We start from the raw sequence: 25,655 nt of genomic DNA on the forward strand, positions 1-25,655 counted from the left end.
GTCCTTCCCCGGAGCTTTGTTGTTTTTTTAATTCCGTAATAATAACTTTAATTTCTTTTGTTATTGGGTGGGAGCATATCCTTTTATTTCAATGGATAAATCAACAACAATTGTTCCACCTAATTGATACAATATATTTTGCTTTAAGCAAATTTGTAAATTAGTAATACATGTTTCGTTAATTTATTGTACAGGAATATTTCCTAACACCATTATTGAAAAAAGAAAACTTCCAATAGACCAAAAAAAAACCATTCACCATACGCACTTCACGACTGTCGCATTTTTAAAAACAAAACTTAAGGGAGGGCTGTTACGATACCAACCACTACAAACACATAACAGGATAGAAATCAAAATTCTCTTAACATCCTCCCCACCTTGCAATTTTCGTTTACACTAATCCACAGATAAAACTGCAAAACAATGAAAATAGACAGCAGCATTCTACAATAAAACATTACAATCTTCTATTTGACATTGATTTTTCACACAATGCCTGTCTATTCTGGAATATTTATATGTCCAAATGTTTTGGTGTTTTCACTATTCTGCCACTTCTTGTAGACTTCACTTGTGGATTTGCCACTGCATCAGATGATCCATGCGAAGCCTTCTCTGGCTGTATCTCCAGGATAGAATCTGGCCGATTGCTCTGTACTACTGCAGATTCATCTGATGAGGCAACTTCTAAGGGATAAAGCCTTTGAACTTGCCACACCCTCTCGCCCGCAGCTGTTCTCAGTTTGAAAACCCTGACAACGCCATCCTTACCAGGGTACACCTCCTGGACGACACCTAGTGGCCAATCGACTTATTTGATGTCATCAGCTCCGATCAGCGCAACGTCTCTAACGTTCACTTTGTTGGATGTCCTACCTCCCTGTTGAATAAGAAGAGCCAGGTATTCTTTGAGGGACCTCTGCCGAAGATCGTCCCACAGTTTCTGTAGATAACGTCATCTTAATTCTATTCCTTTTCTGTCGATGGCATCCAAATCTGGCACATCAGTATTGGTTATTTCGTGAAGAAAATCAGCTGGTTTCAGTGGTTTCAGATCGTGTGAATTTATAATAGCTTCAGTCACACAGTATCGTGCTTAATTCTTTGCAAGTAACCGAAGCCTTGCCCAAATTACGATGAAGCAGCTCTTTCACCATTCCAATAAGCCTTTCCCACCAACAGATAAATTCACTTGAAAATTATTTTTGAACCTAACCTTAGCTTGTAGCCACTTCTGGTACATTTCTGCCATGTCGAATTCCTTTGCATTGTCGTCTTCCGTCGTTTCTTCGACACCCCTAAGTGCTTGAACCTTTTCATCCAAAGATAACATCCGCATTGCCTTAACTTCTAAAATACGGAAGTATGTCAACATTTCTTCCGCATCTACGACTGCTTCCGATATTTTTTATTGAAATTCGCCATGTGCTCTCGTAAATAGTGTACGTATTTGTAATCTGGTTGAGCTGTGTTGATACTGCTACACGGCTGAAAGCAACGGGAAACTACAGCCGTAACTACCTCCCGAGGACATGATGCTCTCTCTGTATGAATGGTGAACTGATGATGGCTTTCTCCCGGGTAAAATATTCCGGAGGTAAACTAGTCCCCCATTCGGATCTCCGGGTGGGGACTACACGAGAGAGGGTGATCATCAGGAAGATGGATGGTGACATTCTGCGAGTCGGAGCGTGGAATGTTAGAAGTTTGAATCATTGTGGTAGGTTAGAGAATCTGAAAATGGAGATGGATAGGCTAAAGTTAGGTGTAGTTTTTGTAAGTGAAGTACATTGGCAGGAAGAACAAGATTTTTGGTCAGGTGACTACCGAATTATCAACACCAAATCAAACAGGGGAAATACAGGAGTTGGTTTAATAATGAATAAGAAAATAGGGCAGCGGGTAAGCTATTACGACCAGCATAGTGAAAGAATTATTGTCTTCAAGATAAGACACCAAACCAATGCCCACCACAATAGTGCAGGTCTATATGCCTACTAGTTCAGCGGATGATGAAGAAATCGAAAGAATATATGAGGAGATAGAAGATTTAATACAATATGTAAAAGGTGACGAGAATCTAATTGTGATGGGAGACTGGAATGCAGTGGTAGGCCAAGGAAGAGAAGGTAGTACAGTAGGAGAATTTGGATTGGGACAAAGGAACGAAAGAGGAAGTCGGCTGATTGAATTATGCACTGATCATAATTTAGTCCTTGCCAATACTTGGTTCAAACACCACAAACGACAGCTGTATACGTGGACGAGACCTGGAGACACTGTAAAGTATCAAATAGACTTCATTATTATTAGGCACAGATTCAGAAACCAGGTGTTGGATTGCAATACTTTTCCAGGAGCAGACGTGGACTCTGACCACAACTTGTTGGTCATGAAATGCCATCTAAAGTTGAAGAAATTGAAGAAAGGAAAGAATGCAAAAAGATGGGATCTAGACAAGTTGAAAGAAAATAGTGTGAGGGATTGTTTCAAGGAACATGTTGCACAAGGACTAAACGAAAAGGCTGAAGGAAACACTATAGAGGAAGAGTGGAGAGTCATGAAAAATGGAAGTCAGAAGGGCTGCTGAAGAAATGTTAGGAAGGAAGAAAAGATCAACTAAGAATCAGTGGATAACTCAGGAGATACTAGACCTGATTGATGAACGACGAAAATACAAGAATGCTAGAAATGAAGAGGACAGAAAAGAATACAGGCGATTAAAGAATCAAGTAGATAGAAAGTGCAAGGTAGCTAAGGAAGAATGGCTCAAGGAGAAGTGCAAGGATGTCGAAGGCTGTATGGTCCTGGGAAAGGTAGATGCTGCATACAGGAAAATCAAGGAAACCTTTGGAGAAAGGAAATCTAGGTGTATGAATATTAAGAGCTCAGATGGAAAGCCACTTCTAGGGAAAGAAGACAAAGCAGAAAGATGGCAGGAGCATATCCAACAGTTGTATCAAGGTAAAGATGTAGATAATTTGGTTCTGGAACATGAAGAGGCTGTTGATGCTGATGAAATGGGAGATCCAATTTTGAGGTCAAAGTTTGACAGAGCTGTGAGTGACCTAAATAGGAACAAGGCACCTGGAATTGATGACATTCCCTCTGAATTACTGACTGCCTTAGGAGAAACTAGGATGGCAAGGTTATTTCATTTAGTGTGCAAGATGTATGAGACAGGAGAAGTCCCATCCGATTTTTGGCAGAATGTTGTTATACCTATTCCCAAGAAAGCCGGTGCTGACAGGTGTGAAAACTACCGCACCATTAGTTTTGTATCTCATGCCTGCAAAATTTTAACACGTATTATTTACAGGAGAATAGAAAAACAAGTTGAAGCTGAGTTGGGAGAAGATTAATTTGGCTTCAGAAGAAATGTAGGAACACGTGAAGCAATCTTGACTTTACGTCTGATCTTGGAGGATGGAATCAAGAAGGACAAGCCCACGTTCATGGCATTCGTAGATCTAGAAAAGGCATTCAATAATGTTGATTGGACCAAGCTGTTTATGATTTAGAAGATGATAGGGGTCAGATACCGAGAACGAAGAATTATCTACAATCTGTATAAAAATCGGTCTGCAGTGATAAGAATGGAGGGCTTTGAAAAAGAAGCAGCAGTCCAGAAAGGAGTGAGGCAAGGCTGCAGTTTGTCCCCTTTCCTTTTCAGTGTTTACATAGAACAGGCAGTAAAGGAAATCAAAGAGAAATTTGGAAAGGGAATCACAGTCCAAGGAGAGGAAATCATAACCTTGAGATTTGCCGATGATATTGTTATTTCATCTGAGACTGCAGAAGATCTCGAAGTTACTGAATGGTATGGATGAAGTCTTGGATAAGGAGTACCAGATGAAAATAAATAAGTGCAAAACAAAAGTAATGGAGTGCAGTCAAACAAAGGCAGGTGATGTAGGAAACATTAGATTAGGAAATGAAGTCTTAAAGGAAGTAGATGAATATTGTTACTTGGGTAGTAAAATAACTAACGATGGCAGAAATAAGGAGGACATAAAATGCAGACTACCACAAGCAAGGAAGAGCTTTCTTAAGAAAAGAAATTTGCTCGCTTCAAACATTGATATTGGAATCAGAAAGATGTTTTTGAAGACTTTCGTGTGGAGCGTGGCATTGTATGGAAGTGAAACATGGACGATAACTAGCTCAGAAAGAAAGAGAATAGAAGCTTTTGAAATGTGGTGTTACAGAAGAATGTTGAAGGTAAGATGGATAGATTGAATCACGAATGACGAGATACTGAATCGAATTGGTAAGAGGAGATTAATTTGGCTAAATTTGACGAGAAGGAGATAGAATGGTAGGACATATCTTAAGACACCCAGGTCTTGTTCAGTTGTTTTTTGAAGGAAGTGTAGGTAGTAAGAACGGTAGGGGTAGACCAAGGTATGAATATAACAAGCAGATTAGAGCTGATGTAGGATGCAATAGTTACGTAGAAATGAAAAGGTTAGCACAGGATAGGGTGGCATGGAGAGTTGCATCAACCCAGTCTATGGACTGATGACTCAAACACACACATTTGTGATCTCTCCTTATTATACTGTTTAGGCTCCACCATCTTTACTATGTCCTGTCGCGGTCGCCAGAAAATGTTCCGTAATAATAAATTTGGAGCTTAATCTATAAGGAAAATAATTTATTGTACAGGAATATTTCCTAACACCATTATTGAAAAAAAAAAAACAACATTCAGCTTGTGTGCTTCACGACCGTCGTCTTTTTTGAAACAAAACTTAAGGGAGGGCTGTTATGATACCAACCACTGCAAACACATAACAGGATAGAAATTAAAATTCTCTTAACAAAATGTGTTCAGGTGAAAATCTTAAAAGGATTCTCTAGTACTTAAAACATTGAATATATATGATAAACAGGGGCGAGGGAGGGGCTGGTGGGATGTGTAAGAAGGGGTGACTATATATCTGTGGCTTGGTTCTAAAAGGGCCAATGTCATTTTTTATTGAAATTGAGATATTAACTGATACAAACGCGTTTTATCCTGGCTTGCAACATGTTAAAAGAGCCAATGTCTCTGTTAAATACTAAACGAACAGTTAACGTTTAATTAAATAAGCCCTTGCCAATAATGTTAGATTACCAATAAAGATTAGAGACCTGGCAATTTTTAAAGAATACGATAGAAAAGATTAGCGTTTAGTAAGGTGACTTCCACAAAGAAAATATAAAGTTATTTAAAGTTAGTTGTTGAAAAAAAATAATTGGAAAACTATAAGCATAACTTCAAATGCTCATAGCTCAAAAAACAGGTTTTTTGACATTGGCCCTTTTAGAACCAAGCCACAGATATATCCTCCGATTAAAATAGTTTTGTTCCTTAAAAACTAAACGTAACAACAAGTTCAAATGTCCATTAAAAGAGTCGTAGAATGATCTTGTAACCTATATATCGTGTAACAGTTACCGGGGTATAAACGGCTACAAGTAATATTCATAATAATAATATTTGCTACCATTGTGCAACCACATAGTTACACACCAACACAAATTAAGGCAGAGAGACATGATAATAACGTGCATGAAATTAAAACCATAAGCACTTTAAGCACAGTAAACAAAATGAACAGGTTAACCAACATGACGACTATGGAAGGATAATTGGGAAGCAACTAGGAACCATATCCAGGCGGTGAAAGGTATTGGCAATCTGAAGAAGCGAAATCAATGGTGATTTCAATTAAATAAGTTTACTTAACAATTTAGAAGAAAATTAGAGCACAAATAATCAACAAAATACACCTTTAAAAATTGAAAATGGTTGCTAAAAATAATTACAATTTACTCCGAGGGTAGAAATTTACTTATTAAACCTTAGGTCTGAACATCTCGCACAATGTTCTACTGTTCATAGCAAAACATTTAAATCACATAATACTGATGGAAAGAAAAAGGAAGGTAACATTATACAGTCATAAGTGTGTACACGTAAGAAAGGAGAACAACATTTAAAACATTTATCCTAGTGCAGGGCAATCCCCTCAAAAACACTTCTGAGAAAGGGTGACCGTCCTAAAAGTGAATACACCGGGCGAGTTGGCCGTGCGCGTAGAGGTGCGCGGCTGTGAGCTTGCATCCGGGAGATAGTAGGTTCGAATCCCACTATCGGCAGCCTTGAAGTTGGTTTTCCGTGGTTTCCCATTTTCACACCAGGCAAATGCTGGGGCTGTACCTTAATTAAGGCCACGGCCGCTTCCTTCCAACTCCTAGGCCTTTCCTCTCCCATCGTCGCCATAAGACCTATCTGTGTCGGTGCGACGTAAAGCCCCTAGCAAAAAAAAAAAAAAAAGTGAATACTTCAAGATGAAGCGGGATAAATGAGACAGCCCCAAGGGGTAATTTACATTTTACGATTATATTGAGAAGCGTTGAATAGCTAATTTACAAAATCAAAGAAATGGGAACTGTCTCTTAACACAAATCTGATGTGACTTGCCGGAAGGCTAAGTCATTTTACGAAAATTTTGGTGACTGAAGGAAAAAACGGGTAAGCTCCGGGAAAAGAAATAAAACGGAACACTACATTTGAAGATAACCTGAAAGATGAAAAACAACTAAGTGCTTACCTGTTTTAGGGGCCAAGAAGACCCGTCCCCTGAAGAATTTTATAATGACCAATAGGGGCCCAGGAATAAAATCTGATAAGGAACACCGAGTAGCATCCAGAAACGTCGAAATTGATGCAGTATGATGAAACCGGAAACATCCCATCCCGATCTAGCGCGTGTGGTATAGTGTGTTTAAAAATCATTACATCTACTTCAGTTTTTTACGATAACCATCTTAAAGCCATATCAGGATTAAATATTTCCAAAATTCATACACATAAAATACAAACAATAAATACATACATGATATAAAATTTCCCAGTCTTTCAATTCCAAATAATTACGTCATATTAATATGGACAGTGAGGTTGATTGTTTGCCGTCCTTTAATTTAAACGGGGATTCTCCAAAGAACAATCCCTCCTCAGGAGGTTCACAGTTCAGACATTTCTGGAAATAGTCAGCAAAGTGTTGACAGTTTCTCCTATCCACAAGGATGAGTTTCCCTTGTTCATTTTTAAAATGTAGATTGCTGGAGGTGAGAATCCTTTGCTTTTGTTCTTAAATGTGTGGTAGAAATCTCTCGTGTTGTTTTTCTTGAAAAGCAGCTGTGCTTTCTCGTACCTTCTTTTTGTGTTCCGAAGGATTTTTGCAGTGAGTTTCCTTTGTTCCTTGAAGTCTTCAATTTTTTTTTGGTTAGAACATCATTTATTCCATGACAGTTTCTGGGGGGTACTTCACGGTCGCCGTTCCACCATGGGTGTTTCATTTTTCGGCAAGCATTATAGTCTTTTCAACTGCATCTTGAATCCTTCTGGCCATATAAGAATAAATTGACAAGAGGGTCCAGATTTACTTCTTTGCCTGAGGTCCTAAGTCAACTTAAAGACATCATATTGTGACAAGATCATAACCTTAATTTTTGTAATTATATTTACTATATTTTAATGTTATAATTCTTCCTACAACATTGTCTTTGATATACATATGTTTTAGTTATCATATAATTTAATTTTTATTTGGCTGAAGTTGGCCACTAAGTGGCAGAAACTAGTCCCAAGACTTATGTAGTATCATTTACTTTATTGTCATCATCATCATCATCCTAAACCATCTCCAGTTTCCCGGGTGTGGTATATGAGCCTCCTCCATCTCATCCTGTCCTTGTACCATTCTTCCTCCACCAACTTGTCCCAATCATGACCTCTCAGCATTACATCGCTCTTAACTAAATCTATCCATTTCCTTCGTGGCCTTCCCATGGGTCGTCTTCCTTCTACCTTTCTGTCAAATTCCTTCCTTGCAGTTCTGTTTACTGGCATCCTCTTCATGTGACCAAACCACTTCAGTCTTGATATCTGAATCTTATTTAGGAGAGAATTGTCTATTCCTACTTCTTCTCTAATTTTCTCATTCCTAATCTTGTCTTTCCTGGTTTTCTGGATCATAGTGCGTAGGAATTTCATTTCAGCTGCCTGAAGTTTGGAATTATCTCTATTGGTCAGTGTTGTGGTTTCGAGACTGTATGTAAGAATTGGTGTATAATAGGACTTGTACAATGTCATTTTTGTTTTCATGGGTATTTGCTCATCCCACAGCAGGTGTCTTACCTGGTGGTAAAATTGTGCTGCCTTATTGATTCGATTGTTCACCTCATGTTTTGCTAGGTTGTCATTTGATATAACGCTACCCAAGTATTTGAAAACTGGAACGCTGTCCAGTTGAGCTTCATTTAACATGACTATTGGTTCTGCTCCTTCCCCATACACTTTCATCACCACCATCTTGGTCTTGCTGATGTTTAAACCATATTTCTTAAACTCCTCATTCCAGCTTTGTATTCTCTCTCCTAATTCATCTTCTGAGTCACTCCAGATCGCAACATCATCTGCAAATGTGAAGGCTTTGATATCTCCGTGTTCTTTCCTTTTAATAGATTTCATTATTACATCCATTACAATAATAAATAGAAGTGGTGACAATGAGCTGCCCTGCTGCACTCCTCTCTTTGTTTCAAACCAGTCCGACAAACCACATCCTACTTGAATACAGCTTCTGTTCCCACTATACAACATTTTCACTTTGTCTATGAGGCTGTCTCGCACTTGAAGTTCTTTCATGCATTGCCAAATTCTTTCCCTTGGTACACTATCGTATGCTTTCTCAATGTCCAAAAATATTAGGAATAAAGGCTTGTTCTTCTCCCAGTATTTTTCCATTAGCATCCTAATTGCAAATATAAGGTCTGTAGTTGACCTTCCTGGTCTGAAACCATACTGCTCTTCTTCCAAAATTGGTTCAACAATATCTCTGATTCTGGTCTCTATTATTTTTTCCAATATTTTCAGGACATGAGACAGTAGTGTGATACCACGGTAATTAGTACATTTTCGTCGGCTTCCTTTCTTGAACAGAGGTACAATGATGCCCATCTTCCAGTCCTCAGGAATAGTATTTTCCTCCCATATCTTGTTGAGCAGTCTATAGAGCCATTGGATTCCCGCTGCTTTCAGCATATCTGCACTTAGATCATCTACGCCCACTGCCTTTCCTTTCTTCATGCTCTTGAGCGCATTTTCAACCTCAAGCCATGTAATTGGTGGTTCAGTTGTGGTTCCTCGACTTGGCTCTCCTCTATCCGTTGTTATGTTTTCTGTATCTCCATTCAGCAGCTTTTCGAAATAGATCTTGAGTTCTTGTTTAATTTCTCCCTCTTCTTGTGCCAGAGTTCCATCATCACGTTCTATTGCTTTTATGGTCTCTTGATCCCTTCTCTTGTTTTTCACTACTCTGTATAGCAATTTCATATTTCCTCTACTGTCCTCTTCCAGTTTGTCTGCAAACTCATTCCATTTCTTCTCTTTTTCTTCCCTTACAATGTTCTTTACAGCAAGTTTCTTGTTCCTGTATACTCCTTGAAGTCTTTGTATTTCTTGTTCATTTCGTTCTTGTCCCTGTTTTTGTTTCTCCTTGTCCAGTGCCTTCTTTATTTGGTTTCTTTCTTTCACCGCTGTTTTCACTCTATCATTCCACCATGGTGTCTCCTTTTTTCTTTTGATTGAACTTGTAACTCCACATAGGTTTTTGGCTTCTCCCACAAAGGTGTCTTTGAAGGCCTTCCATTCTTCATTAACGCTGGTTACTTCACACTTCGGCAAACTCTGTTGAATCCTTAGTTTGTATTCTTCCTTTATTTGGACTTCTTGCAGCTTCCAAGTTTTAATCCTTGGTTTTTTCGTAATAAGTTTCTGCGTTTCATTTGTCTTATGTTTGAAGTCTACTACCAACAATCTGTGGTCACTGTCCATGCTTTCACTAGGGATGACCTTTACATCTGTGATGTACCTGCCACCATCTTTATTTGTGATTACGTAGTCAATCAGTGTTCTATACTGGCCATCCCAACTGTACCTTGTTATTCTCTGACTGTCTCTTTTTTTGAAGAATGTATTTTTGATTATAAGATCATTTCTTCTGCACAGATCTAATAGTTGTTCTCCTTCTGGGTTCCTTTGTCCAAATCCATGTGGACCATTGATGTTCTCGTACCCAAGTCTGTCTACCCCAACTTGCGCATTTAGATCTCCAATAATAATATTTTCCTCATTAACTGTATCTTCCAGGTCTTGCCGAAATTTCTCTTTGTCTTCCTCACTGCAGCCTGTCTGTGGGGCATACACTTGTATGATGGTGTACTTAGTGTTCTCCAGTTTCATGGACATTTTAATGATTCTATCACTTTTGCAGATAACTTCAGCTGTAGCATCAGTCCTTTCGTTAATTAAGAATCCAACACCATTTTTCGCTACCTTCTCCTGTCCACTCCAGTATAATTTATAACCTCCACGAAGTGTCTTACTTCCAATCCCTTTCCATTTGGTCTCACTTAATCCCAATATTGATATTTTTCTTCTATCCATCATGTCTAGGAGTTCTTCTAACTTTCCAGTTAATGATAGAATGTTCATAGTTCCAATTCGGTATTTGGGTCTCTTTTTTATTTGGGGTTTCCTTTCAGAACATTGTATATCATCAGCCTTACGGTCATCATACTTTACAATTGTCTGAGAGGACGTGTCAGTCCGGTCTATAATATTCTTTCCGAGGCTCTTTTTCTTATTGAAAGCAACTATACTCAATACTCTCCTGCTGACTTGCTAGGCCTAACGCATAAGACGATTTTCTTTCAGGGTTTACTCCCTTAGCCTTTGAGGATGCCTTCCTCGTCCTACAAGGCAGTAGGTTCCATCTGTACACCCCAGAAGGATGGGTTGCCTCTTCCGCCATCTCCGCCGTACCGAAGTCCATCTTCTCCGCCGTAGATGCCGTTGAGGTCTTCACCCTTAACCCAGGGCAAGGGCCCTCCATATTGATGACCCCTGGAGAGAGGGTGTCCCAGTATTTTAAAACCCCCAGGAATTGGGCTACCTGTTGGTCCGCGGGTTGTATTGGTTATTTCAACCAGCCCTACATACTGTAGGGGCCCCCTATCCGCCACCTGGGGACGCGCTCTGTATGGGTCAGGTTCCCCTGGTTACTTATTGGAAGTTAACCCCACCCACAAGGAGTAAGGTTATTTGCAGAGTTGATATATTGTATTGAAATTTATTCTTATAATTGCACTTCAATACAGAAAGGGAAAAAAAAAAAAAAAAAAAAAAAAAAAGAAATTTATGGCTTATAATCCTGGCCATTTTGTCCTAGTTCGAAGACTCCAAGATCTCAAACTCAGATCTCATGTCGGTACTTATTCATTGTTCTGTACTGAAGTTTAGCTGTATGTTCAATTGTCAAATTGACTACAGCACAGTGAAAAGTTTGTACATGCATTGAATATGTTTTCTAAACCGAACATCTCATGGGCTGAGGCTTCGCCCGCCTTAAACACCTTGGTGAAATTCACAAAGAGGAGCCAGCAATACAATGTTGCAGATGCTATGTATCTCCACAGTTACAAAATAACTTTTGTCAAAAAAGAGCTCAATCAAAGAAACAATTGAACAGAGGAAATTTCAAGCTATCCCATCAGTGGTAGATACAAGACCGACGCGTTCCATGTCTTCGACACCATCAGACACCTATGTTGGTCCTGCAGACAGTGATTCGGATTGAACTGTACCATATTCTTGGTATTTAAATATTTTTACTTGATTAAAATAAGCTTGTTCATGGTTATTCAAAGCCATGCTGCTCTTTTTATTTCATAATAAGGGGCCTCCAAAAAATTATTTATATTGAACTTTGTTACAACTTTGAGTCTTCAACTGATTGAACTGTGCAGTACAGGATTTGTATACTGTAATATCTTCTGTTGTGTTTAATAACTAACAATTATTTGTTTTTGTATGTTAAAACTGCAGTTTTTATTTATATCTCTTTCTTTTAAACTAGGTTTTTAAATATGACCTTGAAAATCTGGCATATTTGATAATTCATCATTGGCAGATCCCCGAGCATGCCAGATTATCGCAGTCATGCTGTATATAAGGACATGTAGTATGAAAGGCTATACAGTACATTCCTTGATTGAATTTTAGATTTATACATCAGTACCATGACCGCAATAAATCAGGACATCACTCCCTGTTAGGAAGTACTTAGTCTCTCAATGAACGGTGTACTTGTTAGTGAATTTCCTCTGTCGTCCAGATGATGTTGGAGACCAGCTCTGTGAACGAGTCCTGAGTGTGCTTTTTGAGGTATGGCTGCTCGCCTGTGCCCGCTGCTTTCCGTCGCCCCCCCTCTGGAAGACCTTCAGAGAGACCTGTATGAACTGGCGCCATCGACTAGCCTTAATTGAGCAATGGAATCGTGTCAACCTTGCCCTCACTGCCAGGATGTTGGAGTTCATGTATGGACCAACTTTCCCAGAGCTTAAGATACGTAAGTACCACTGAAAACTCTGTTGCATTATGTTGTGAAATGGTAAATCATGTATGATATTTGCTAGTGTAGGCACTTGAGTGCTTCTTTTTGATCATCTTCATCATTTGGTTTAAAGTTCCAGTTTCTGTTCATAAGCCTCTTCCACTCTGTTCTATTTATGAATGTCATATTCTTTACAACACCATCTGGTGCCCTTACCCTAGCTGCAGTGTCAATATCCAGTGGGTTCTTGGTCTTCCAATCTGGCGTTTTCCTTGTACCTTCTTCCAAGTGCACTTGGGCTATTCTCATGGGCTCCATCCTCGTCATATATCTGAACCACTGTATTCTGGTTGTGCCAGCACTGTCCAGTGGAGATGTCGTAATCCCAGCGTCCTACCTCACCACCTGTTTTCTTATCCATCCTGATCTGATCTTCTGGATAGTGGACTTCAGGAACTTCTTCTCTGGTGCTTGAAGTGTTGAAAAGTCTCTCTCTTCATGAGGGTGCATGTTTTGATGTGATAGGTCAAGATTGGTATGAAGTAGCTGTTGAATGAGAAGAAAGGTGAAAGGACAATTACAAAAATAGCAATGTAGCTTTCAAACGCTGGACCGCCATCTTCATTATGAGTCAGTTAAGGAAATACATGTATATATACAAAACAAGAGTTTTGTCTGTACATTGCTTGGAATTTAGAAAGAATGGCATTTCTGCATCGGTTGTGTCCACAGTAACAAGGAAATGCACTTTTTAATTTTCCATAATTTCTGTCTGTATGTATGTACGGGCATCACAAGAAAATTGCAGGCGAGAATTTAATGAAAATCGTATGTAAAGTTGGGGAATGATGCTCTACAATCTAGGTTATAAAATATTTTATTCATGCTGAGTGAAATGGTAGTTTAGGGGCCTAAAATTTAATATTCAAATATTTATGTTATTAGTGGTCCTACATTTCTGTTTTATGAACGGCATGTGATATAATTCACATCAATAAATTATTATTGTATTGAAAAGGTGGATCTGAAATACCATTAATTCACTGTAATTCCAGTTCAGTATGGGCCATAATGAAATTACTAACTTTAAATTAGTGGTCCTATCGATAAATACTACATAACTAAAGTTCCATAGAATTAAATTTCCGATCATTTATGTCTTATACATTTTTACCTACCGGCTATGATAACAGAGAGATTCGTGAATTTTGATTTTTTTGCTAAGTCCATATAAAGGCCGAACCACAAGAAAATGGGTGAACAGAATTTAATGAAAATCGGTATGTAAAGTCTGGGAATAAGGTGCTACCGTGTAGGTTGTAAATAATTTTTATTCATGCTGGATGAAATGGTAGTTAAGGTTCAGGTGTCTAATTGAAAAACAAAACAAACAAAAAAAACACAATGTTATTGTCCTATCAAAAAGTATTACATATCATAATGGAAGTTAATACATAATACAAATTCCAGTCATTTATGACTTATACAGTTTTACCATACTGACTATGATAATAGAATAATGAATTTAGATGTTTATTGTTTACTCCATATCAACGCCAAGCATTGCTAACATGGAAATATTGTTTAATCATGTTAACTGGCAGTGGTTTTTGTCGTGATTGTCTTATGGTGTAAAACCGCGTGGTCGTAGGTCTGTATCAACAAGGAAAATTGTGAAGACCGAGCTCGATAGCTGCAGTCGCTTACGTGCGGCCAGTATCCAGTATTCGGGAGATAGTAGATTCGAACCCCACTGTCGGCAGCCCTGAAAATGGTTTTCCGTGGTTTCCCATTTTCACACCAGGCAAATGCTGGGGCTCTGCCTTAATTAAGGCCACGGCCGCTTCCTTCTCACTCCTAGCCCTTCCCTGTTCCATCGTCGCCATAAGACCTATCAGTGTCGGTGCGACGTAAAATAACTAGCAAAAAATATATAAAAAATTGTGAAGATGATTATATAACATGAGAAAAAATCGTAAAGGAATGATCGCTTGAAGAATAAGACAATCAGGAGTCATGAGAGAACGAAGGACTCCTTTTACATTAGATGCTTTATTACGGAAGAAAACTAAATGTGAAGGCCTACGTACGTTTTTAACAAAATTGTTAGACATTATTCATTGTGACACCTTTGTTAGACAATATTCCAATGGGAGCACAAAGATTGTGACTTCCAGAGTACGTGTTCAAACTACAACGAAATAACACCCCAGTGGACAGTAGAGACTGAGCAATTAAACCTGCCCGAGTCTTTCAACAAATTATAAACATAGCTATTTAGTTTTAACCAGTGCTTACTTTTAAGCCAAATAAGTGTACATATTATCATTGTATTGCATAATCCACCACCCATCAAAAAAACTAGTCAGATGTCTACATTAATCATATAGTTATACAAAAAGCATATTTTTTAAACAACTTCCAAAAATAGCTTTAATCCTAAAGGATAAAAATAACCAGGATCCTGGATATTTTGATTCAGTGAGTTAAGCAAAATGGCTGATGAGGCCCAAAATATGGGCTAAACATGTCCCTTTAATAACATCAATAACAGTGTAAAGTTTTAATGTGGAACAAAGAATATGATGTATTGAAAAGGTGGTAATTTCAAATAAAAGTTTGACGTAAATAATATATTGTCGCTCATTACGGACCAGAAAATGAGATTCATAACGTGTAATAAGTTTTATGTTCCGAGTTGTCAGTAGAGAGATGGCGTGGAGTGACATTAGTAAACGAAATATGTTTGAGGGTTTCTTTAAAAGTAGGAAAGATCACAATATGAAGACAAAGTTCGAATTCAAGAGGACAAATTGGGGCAAATATTTTGTTTATAAGACGGGGAGTTAGGGATTGGAATAACTTACCAAGGGAGATGTTGAATAAATTTCCAATATCTTTGCAATCATTTCAGAAAAGGCTAGGAAAACAACTGATATGGAATCTGCCACCTGGGCGACTGCCCTAAATGCAGATCGGTATTGATTGATTGATTGATTGATTGATTGATTGATTGATTGATTGATTGATTGATTGATTGAAATGCATTATATCAGAATGTGAGAAACCTGATGTGGAGGAAGGAAGTACCAGTGAAGTGTAAAAAGGTGATTTATAAGATGTACTACTGCCCAATACTGACATATGCAGCAGAGTCCTGGACACTGAAAAAGAAGACAGGGGAATAATATCCAGACCAGCAAAATGATGATGAAGAATGATATGAAAGACAAGTAAAGGACACAGTAAGAAGTGAGGATGTCAGGAAGGAAAGATGATGATGATGATGATGATGATGATGATGATGATGATGATGTCAACATTGGTTTAAGTAGCTTTCGGACATTGCTGGAATCTTATCATCCCAAAGAAGGGTCTTCACTTATTGGTAGAAGAGGACACTCTTTTATATCCTGTTGGTTAAATTGCTTATGGCTGTGATTACATTGCCTAGGTTGGTGAAACTCTCTGCCCTCTCCAGCTGCTTGTTTACTTGATGGTTGCTGGCCAGCCATCTCTGTTCACCCTCATCACCACTGTTTTACTCTCGCTGATCTTGGGGTCGAACTTATGGTGCTTAGCACTCTACGTGTCGACTCTTACCTGCACCTCATTTTCTTTTTTCTCTCCAAATCATGACATTATCAGTAGAGGCAATTGCATCAAATTCACCCGATGTTTCTTTAATGCTCTTCATTATAAATCGTCCATAAGTACGGTGCAGACAGTGCACTACCCCGCTGGACTACTTTCATGATCGGTCGTAAACCATCACGAGTGCCCCTTGTACAATATCTGGACTTTCTCTTTCTCAAACACTGCCAGATCGTCTTTCTTTATGACACTCTACTGGTAACTGGTCCAGTTTAGCAGTGTATTGAGCTGTTATAAACTATTTGGAATATATGACTTTGTGGTGAATTGACAAAAGTTACTTTCTGTTCCAGCTGAAGAAGATGCCCAGTTGATTCTTCCCGGAGTCAGCAATGACTGTATTGCTCAGAGCTGGTTCCGATTTATGCACTGCCTGGGGAATCCCGTTCATTTGTGTCGTCCTGCCATCATAAGCCAGACACAGAAGTTTCTCCAGTTTGCCATTACAAGTGAAAATGTGGTGGATCCTTGTCAACATCCATGTCTCGCCATGTTGCCTGTCATCTTCCTCAAGGCTATCAAGGGCATCGCAGGCCAGGTGGATGCCTTCCTTGGTAAGGATTTGTAGCTATTTTGATCCAATTTATATAACTTGGTTGTCTTGTTTTAATGTTTCTTCCATAAACCAGAGTTTAGTGGTGGAATTTGTCTGATGTGCCTGTAACTGATAGTGTTTAATATGTAAATTACATTCCTAGTTTTGTGCTGAACAGGTTTCTCCACATTATGACAACAGTGTGCTGTTGGAAACATTTGTCTCTGGTTATATAATTCCCTGAAGCTATATTGGGAATGATAGGGATGTAGATAAACCAACACAAATTCAGAAAAATGCTTAAAAAGTATTCTTACTATTTATCATACTGATCAGCACAGGGTGTTCTTTACATTTCTTACCCCATTCGCCTTGTATGACAAGCCCGGTGGCTGCATCTTCTATGGCTTTCAATGTGGTTGACGGGTCTTGCCCAGGCTGCTACATTTCTGCTTGTAATTGGACTACTCGTGTAAGTTCCTCCAGTGTTCTGTGAATGGCTAAGGAATGTGGCTATCTTATCCTCATGTTTGTTATTGCCAGTACTCTTGTCTTCTATTTGCTGTAAGTCTTACAGTTAGCAGCAATATTTCCTTAGTTGGCACACCTTTCAGTTTACTATAGTTCGGGCTAGTGAATACGACCAGATTCAGAGTCTGTTTGAGATAGTGGATTAGAAATAATAATAATGATAATGATGATGATGATAATAATAATAATAATAATAATAATAATAATAACAACAACAACATTATTTTTATTATAGTGAGATTCACTGCTTGTCATCCGAAAATGATATGGAGATTACGATTGATTTAGTGGAGCCATAACAAAAAACGCGCTAGAAAGGACAAAGGTAATTGCATATTGGTGGAAAGGGAAAACAGCCCAATTGTTCATTTATTCATTTGATGGAAACTGGGAAGTCTCTGAATGAAATGCCTCAGAATTTTTAGATCATATGGACCTTCCTTTTTTCAGTTATTGCTTGTAAAATAAGTAAGTATGCTAGGAAGCAATTGTCCAACCTCAAAAGAAAAGTGATTGGATAATGTTGGTTGTTTGACACTCATGAAGATAAAGTAAAGGCTTATTTCATTCTCTGCATCCTAACATGACAGATTCGTAAGACCCGCATTCAATTTTACTGGAGAAAGTATAAATACCTCTTCATATCCCGGAGTGTTTTCAAGTTTATCACACCAAATCCTCATTCCGTTGTACTGGCGAGTACAAATCCTTTGCATGCTAAATAAAAAAAAAAGAATGAAAATATTTCTACTGTGTGATAATCTGTGATAAGTTTTGTTTTAATGTGTACCGTCCTGCATTGCAGAGTTTTAAACGCATGAGATTTGAATCTGGTTACTGACTAAACACAGAGGCCTCTAAATACGAGGCGAATGGGTTACTCAGCCATAGTTCACTTCTAATGCTCTTGTGCCGGTGTGCAGATGAGATCATTCTAATCTAACACATCAACGCACAGCAAAGGAATGTTTGGTTTTTAGTGATTGTGCTGACTCTACAGTAGCATGCCTTGTAAACAAAGGTATTTTGATGTAGCTAAGGTGTTGAGTTATTACAAAGACCTCAGAAAAGATTGTATCACATATTGTGCCTCTCTCTTGTGGCTACTTTCTGACGTTCTTCGGTATATGAGGCTGGGACTTTCTAAATACATTCATTACACATGCTATTAGCGTTCCGTATCATTGAAACTCCTGTGATGGTAGGAAACAGTTTGAAGGAAATAATTGTTTGAAGTAGCTTTTACTAACTAAATGCTTGTGTTATTTCTTTGTACCCACTTTTATGGTCAATGAGTTTGCCCGCCACAACAACTGGACTGATGGTAATTGCTCAAAATCCTATATGAGGTGCTACCAAGAATTTCCAAGAATTTGCTCATAAAGACATGAATACCCACATGTTAATGTCTAATTTCCATTATCACCTTCAAAGTATTCACTCTGAACTTGAATACAGCAATTCCAGCAATTCTTCTTATTTTTGGAAGCACTCTGGCTTCATTGTATTCAGCACTTCTTGAATCTTTTCAATGGAGTCAAAACATTTCATTAATAGAAAGAAAAATAATACCAAATTCAACTCCTACATGAAATAACCCAATTTATCTGCAGTTTGTATGTCCAAGGTGGTAAGCATAGAAAATATCACATAAAATTGTTTAGTAATTTAGAAGTTACTCTGCGTTGAATGTAAACATCACATTTCGGATCGTTGTTGTCACTGTCGCTCCATCAACACAGGGTCATTTAGTTACATCATTATCACAATTTTGTTCTTCATCTTCGAATGGACGAATTGAGACTTGATCTGAATCAACATAATCCCCCAGTCACTAATATTGTAAACAAATTCAGCCCAATTAACAACAACAAAATTACATCTGCTAGTTGCCATCTTACAGTGCTGCAGGAGGCCACATGGCCGGTGATAAACATGATGTTAAAAAATTTGTTGTGCAAAAACAAATGAATGTGTTTGGTTTCTTGGTAACATAATTAGAAACTATATTCTTTCCTCTGTGGAAACAACATATAAGATGCTGCTATCCATTGGATATAACGAGACCAAAAGCATGCACTAAGACGTTGCTGGCACTTTATACACAAGTATGGAACGACGATATATTTTTGTTCTGCATTCTATAGATTAACATGTTCAGGGAGTCATCATTTGCCCCCAGAAACCAATTCACATTGGATGAAGCCTTGAGGCCCCCAGTTCTTGTAGGGTTCCGGCAGCAGCTAGAGACATCGACCATAGGGAGATAAGTGCTCGAATATGTAGAATAGAATGGCACAGACTTGCTACTTGGGTATTGCTTTTGTCTCTCCTTATTTCTCACACAGGTGGAGATGTCTGCACTTCACAAGTTAAGTGGCCTCCATGAAGGAGCTTGTTGTTTGCACATTAACAGCTTTGTTTTACATGTGGTACGGTTTAGGTCCTTCACAAACTCAAAGGCACTTCCTACTTGGAAACTCACTTGTGGGATCTAAAAACTATTAATGTTCCTTCTTGAAAATGCAAAACCTTTCACTAATCTTGTAAGTTTATATCATAGGTTTATGCACACAAATAGCTGACATATTTATAAAGAAAATAACCTTTTAAATCTTGGATTGAATACCATTCAACTTTCATGCATGGCCCTACTACTTCCTGGAAATACCTGTAGAGGTCAGTGTAGTGGGTCCATAGTCCATTTGTTAAGTATCTTTGATTCAGTTGTGTTTCCACCATGGTGGACTACAGTTGCCTCTCTCGTGAGCAAACTGTGTAGCTTTACAGCAAGACACAGTGCGTCTTAGTGACGCAAAGAAAATTTCAAGCCAAGTTCCAGGTTCGGTATGCTCAGGAGCACAATTGTTCATTTGTACCGAATATTTGCAGTTAGTAGTAGTGTGAAGGAAAGAAAGATTGTGTTATACTGAAATCATCGAAGCGCTACGAGTAGCCATGCAGTCAAGTCCGCATAAGTTTTCTCAGCAATCTTTGAGAGAAATGAGACCATTTTGCATTACAGTGGAGAGAATGTTACACAGTGATCCAAAACTGTTCCCACACCAAATGCCTGTTGTACACAAGCTGGTATGACAAGGAGAGAAAGCTACATATAGTATGGTTTATGAATGGAGGGTAGGGAATAAATCCTTTTCACTCCGTGGTTCTCTGATGAAGCACATTTTTAATGTGGATAGAGTTGTGACTAAGCAAGATATATGCTTTTGGTTAACAGAAAAGCCAAAATTTGTCTACAAAAACAGAAAAATCAGTAATGGGGAGAACGCGACCGTCTGCGTTGTTTTATCCGATCATGGAATTTTCGGCCTTGTTTTCTTCAGTCAAACAGCTGATTCACAGTGCTCTTTCAATATGTTACAGAATTAATTTGTCACAACTCCTCACTACTGAAATGTCACTACAAATGCAGTGATAAATGCAAGATGGTATGATGCTTTACACTGCTCGTATTATGTTGGAGTTCCTGAGGTCAGTATTTGGTGGTCGTGTTATGTCCACCTGCTATCCAGAACAGGTTGATGGGTTATTTTGGCCCCCTTTGGGCCCAGATTTAAACCCATTGTGACTCCTTTTTATTGTAAGTTTCTTAAAGAGAAAGTCATCCCAAACGTGTGCACTCGCCTTGAAGATGTTGTCCTCTGTACTGGGGGCACATTGAACAGGTGTTAAAATGAAATGTCTTTCCAAAGAGTAAGCTATCTGTATGTGAAATTTTGTTATTGTAGATTATAAATTAGCATTGTAGTCTAAAATATAAATGTGTCAGCTGTTAATGCACCTCCCTGTATCACAAACAAACAAACAGGCAAGCAAACAAACAAACAAAAATTGATAGAGTATTTTACCTTCCAGTTGTGTCAATATTCAGAACAGTGTCAAGAAAAAAAGTCTCTGAATTTGTACCATTTATGACTAGAGATTTGGAACCCATGTTCAGAAATGTAGTACCTTGAAGTTAAATATGTAAGAACAACTTTTTGTAAGTCTCCGTGCTTGTTCATAGTTAAAGAGAATTGCATGAATCCTCTTTATTATTCGAATGAAAGATATAGTTCACACTGCTTATTGCATGTTGTGAATTGGAATTGTTATAATCAATATTTTCTTTTCAATGACTGCTATTTTGTTACCTTGAGATATTTTCAAACATTTATGTAAGAATCACAGAACTTCCTCTTTCCTGTTCTGAAAAATAATTTGTATTGTACTAATCAACATTCTGCAGATGTGTGAGTTCCTTTTGGTTTCCTGAAAATAAATGCCAACTTATCTTAATTATTGTAGTTGGTATTTTGTTACATCATTCCATTTCTTGTGTAGATATTGTAACAAAAATTTTCATGATGTTACTGGAATGATAAACTGAGCATCTGAACCAAGTCTGGCTATAAATACTGTAACATATTATAGTAATATATTGAATACAGATTGGAATGAGGGACAACATTTTTACGTATGAAGGAACATGTGAATGCTCTATTTACCATACTATAGTATGCCGTTTTTTTATGGGATTGGTGACTGAGAAAATCATTTTGGATTGTATTAACCGTTTGAGTTGGTTTTCTAAAGATATGATAAGATAGCTGGTAGGGGTGTCTAGTAATGAAGAGATTTTGGGAGAAGGAGGCCAACACATTAGCTAAGCTGATTCAATCGAGCTCATAAGTAGTGCATAATGATGCAAAAAAAAAAAAAAAAAAAAGGAAAAAAATTCAAACTCCTATTTGCTACTAGATGGTGTCATTAGAATTTGGCAGGTAATTTGTAACAGTATTTGTGGTCAGACTAGGTAATACATAAATGGGCAAAGGTAAAAGGTCAGGTAATGTGAACTAGAATTTGACTGCAATTTAGTGTGTGAATACGTTTTATTTCAGGTCAGTAAATATTGAACATTTCACTGCTTTCCAAATGTGCAGCATTTCAATTGTTCTTTTGTGTTTGTTTGCTGTGGCTTGCACGTTGTGTGGTGGAGGTCTTATATTGCAGGAGTAGCACAGTCCTTCTCGTGGGACGAGGGGGTCACCACCGAGCGAGAGAAGAAGGAAGGAGCTTCCTCCCACCCCCCATCCGCCACTCACTCCCCCACCCCTCCACCTCAGCGAAGACTGGCCAAGAGCTTTAGTGTTGCACCTTCAGCTGTTACTAAGGGTAACTATTGGCTTTCTCTTGCTTACTTATGTGTGCTATTCCTATTTCTTATGGCAAATAATACTCTATAGCCTACAGTTTTTCTCTTAAAAATTACCATTGGACCTAATGACGTGATAACCGAATACTTTAAATAATCAAATAAAATAATTGAATGAGTTTCAAATATCATTCAGTTGTATTGCATAGAATATTCGGATGTGTCGTGAATCAATTTTTCGATTTAAGTGTGTTGGATGGATAATCGATTGAAATATGTGAATAGATGAACTCTTATAAAAACTATAATTATGCCTTTTTCCTAATGTATCTCCAAAGTAAATGAATGAATTAAATGTCTTAATAACATCACTTTTCATTCAACTATTTCAAAAGCATTCACTATTCAGTTGCCTTATTTATTCAAATGCAGTTCCGAATGAATAATAAAAGAAATAATCAAATGGAAAATTCACTATTCGTTCGCCTCATTGATTCGAATGGAGTTTCGGATGGATAACTGAAAAATAATGGAATGGAAAAAAAATATTACCTTTTTGATTACCTTGTTCATTCGAATGCAGTTCCAGATGAATAATAAAAAAAATAATCAAATTGAAAATTCAATGTTCGATTGCTTCATTGATTCGAATGGAGTTTCGGATGCATAATAAAAAGTAATCAAATGAAAATAATATTCACTATTTGATTGCCTTATTCATTTGAATGGAGTTTCAAATGAATAATTGGAAAAAAAAATATAAGAATAAGAAGAAGAACCTACAAGCTGTTTACTAGTCAGTAACCGGGTCAGGGATGAAATGAACCAAACTCCCATCTTGCGTGAAGATAGGAATTGTGCCGGCTGCCGAAGCCTGTTGCACTCCTGTGGGGCAGTGATTAATGACTGACAGATGAAATGAAATGAGAGTAGAGAGTGTATCTGGAATGAAAGATGACGGGGAAAACTGGAGCACCCGGAGAAAAACCTGTCCCGCCTCCGCTTTGTCCAGCACAAATCTCACATGGAGTGACCGGGATTTGAACCACGGAACCCAGCGGTGAGAGGCAGATGTGCTGCTGTCTGAGACATGGAGGCTGCAATCAAAAAAATAATTGGATGGAAAAAATATTCACTATTCGATTGCCTCATTCATACGAATGAATAATAAAAAAATAATCAAATGAGAAATACAACCTGTGACGACAAAGTTCCGTGAAGAGTCCTTTAATATCAACGTAGATGAACAATGCATGACAGTGAGCTCACTGTCCTTTGAAATAGTACTCTCCCATAACTATGCACTCCTGAGATAGGCATACCTGTCCTGGAAACTTTGCAGGAAGGCTTCCTTTGGGATGGTGTTCAAAAACCTCGACACGTTTCGTTGGATGTCAGGAATATCGTCAAATCTCTTTCCTTTCAAAGCGAGTTTGAGTCGTGAGAATAGGAAGAAGCCTGGAGGATTGGGATTTGGAGAGTACAGGGGATGTTCAAGTTGCAGCACCGCCTTTTTTGCCATGAACTGTTTGACGATATTGGCTGTGTGTGGACAAGCATTGTCATGGACAAAGAACCATGAACATTGTTGTGCGTACCGGGGTCATACCCTGTGTCGACGTTTCATGAAATGGTTTAAAATTTCAATGTACCGTGCAGCATACACTGTCGTTCCCTTAGGTAGAAATTCCTTGTGGATAATGCCTTGACTATCGAAAAAGGTGATGAGCATCGTTTTGATGTGTGACTTTTCGGCTCTGACCTTTTTCTGACGAGGGGATCCCAGAGAACGTCATTCCATGCTTTGCCGTTTCGTTTCAGGGTCGTACCTGAGACACCAGGTTTCATCCTCAATGATGATACAGTTCAAGAAATTTGGTGTCACGTCCACCGTTTCGACAAAATCCTGTGAAGCCTCTAAACATGCCTCCTTCTGATCGTCAGTCAAATGATGTGGCACAAGACACGAACACGTTTTCCTCTTCCCTAACTTCTGGGTAACGATTTGTCGCACGGATTCATGGTTAATCTGCAATTCATCCGATATCAGGTGCAGATTCACAATTAAGTATTTATTTATTTTCCACCTAGTCGATACAATGATTGCTTAAGGCAATTTTTAATGGTCAAAAGTGGTACATGTTTCGTATATTATCAACATCTTCAGCCACATAACACTGTTTAGATGAAAAATATATAAAATTGACAAAGTAATGCTTTAGAGGAAGTGTCCTTAAAAATTAACATAAGATTGACAAGATTAAAACAAACAAATAACTCAAGAGAAAATATATAAATTATTTCTACAATAGAAAGCAGTCGTCAAGGAAACACTTGTACAATATTCCATAGAGAAATTGTCCTAATAAATATTCTTTTCTTAATAATTCATGAAAAAAGATCAATTTATAAATTAAAAATTATACAATTTATAAGTAATTATCGAAATGAAGAAATCCTGAAATCCTGATATCACAGTGCGGCTCTTATTATTAATGTAGATGAAAATATAACTAATTCCTAGTTGTCAAATCTTATTAAGCCTGCTTTCCTTTGGAACAGTAACTCCTGTCATTCTTTCACAGTTTTGCGCCGGGTGTAATATTGATGATGCGTTCTTCCTTGCTCTTGCACCTGAGGAGGTGGAGGAGCGGGGGATATAGGTGTGTCAAGAACTTCCTTGCTGTCACCTATAGCTTCAACTGAGGAGGAATAAGTTGTAGGGCTATCTGTAGGTGGAGAAATTCCAATTCTTTTTTCTTGATCCTTCTCAAGCATTTTCAGATATACTAGAATTTGATAATATAATGGATTCTTATATTCTACAGCCTCATTAAGGTTATCATTTTTCTTTACAAGTTGGTCTAGAAAGAATGACAGGAGTTACTGTTCCAAAGGAAAGCAGGCTTAATAAGATTTGACAACTAGGAATTAGTTATATTTTCATCTACATTAATAATAAGAGCCGCACTGTGATATCAGGATTTCAGGATTTCTTCATTTCGATAATTACTTATAAATTGTATAATTTTTAATTTATAAATTGATCTTTTTTCATGAATTATTAAGAAAAGAATATTTATTAGGACAATTTCTCTATGGAATATTGTACAAGTGTTTCCTTGACGACTGCTTTCTATTGTAGAAATAATTTATATATTTTCTCTTGAGTTATTTGTTTGTTTTAATCTTGTCAATCTTATGTTAATTTTTAAGGACACTTCCTCTAAAGCATTACTTTGTCAATTTTATATATTTTTCATCTAAACAGTGTTATGTGGCTGAAGATGTTGATAATATACGAAACATGTACCACTTTTGA

The 25,655-nt window shown here is 37.8% G+C and overlaps 1 protein-coding gene across 1 annotated transcript in view; it reads left to right on the forward strand.

The window, feature by feature from the left end:
* LOC136881205 (ral GTPase-activating protein subunit beta) overlaps positions 1-25,655 on the forward strand; it is a 179,943-nt gene that overhangs the window by 22,709 nt on the left and 131,579 nt on the right. Inside the window, exons 5-7 of the mRNA XM_067153914.2 lie at positions 12,237-12,470; positions 16,403-16,663; positions 22,192-22,353. Coding sequence (XP_067010015.2) covers positions 12,237-12,470; positions 16,403-16,663; positions 22,192-22,353 — 657 coding nt within the window. The remainder of the gene's footprint in view (positions 1-12,236; positions 12,471-16,402; positions 16,664-22,191; positions 22,354-25,655) is intronic.

The sequence above is a fragment of the Anabrus simplex genome, chromosome 9, assembly GCF_040414725.1.
Source record: "Anabrus simplex isolate iqAnaSimp1 chromosome 9, ASM4041472v1, whole genome shotgun sequence".
Classification (NCBI taxonomy): domain Eukaryota; kingdom Metazoa; phylum Arthropoda; class Insecta; order Orthoptera; family Tettigoniidae; genus Anabrus; species Anabrus simplex.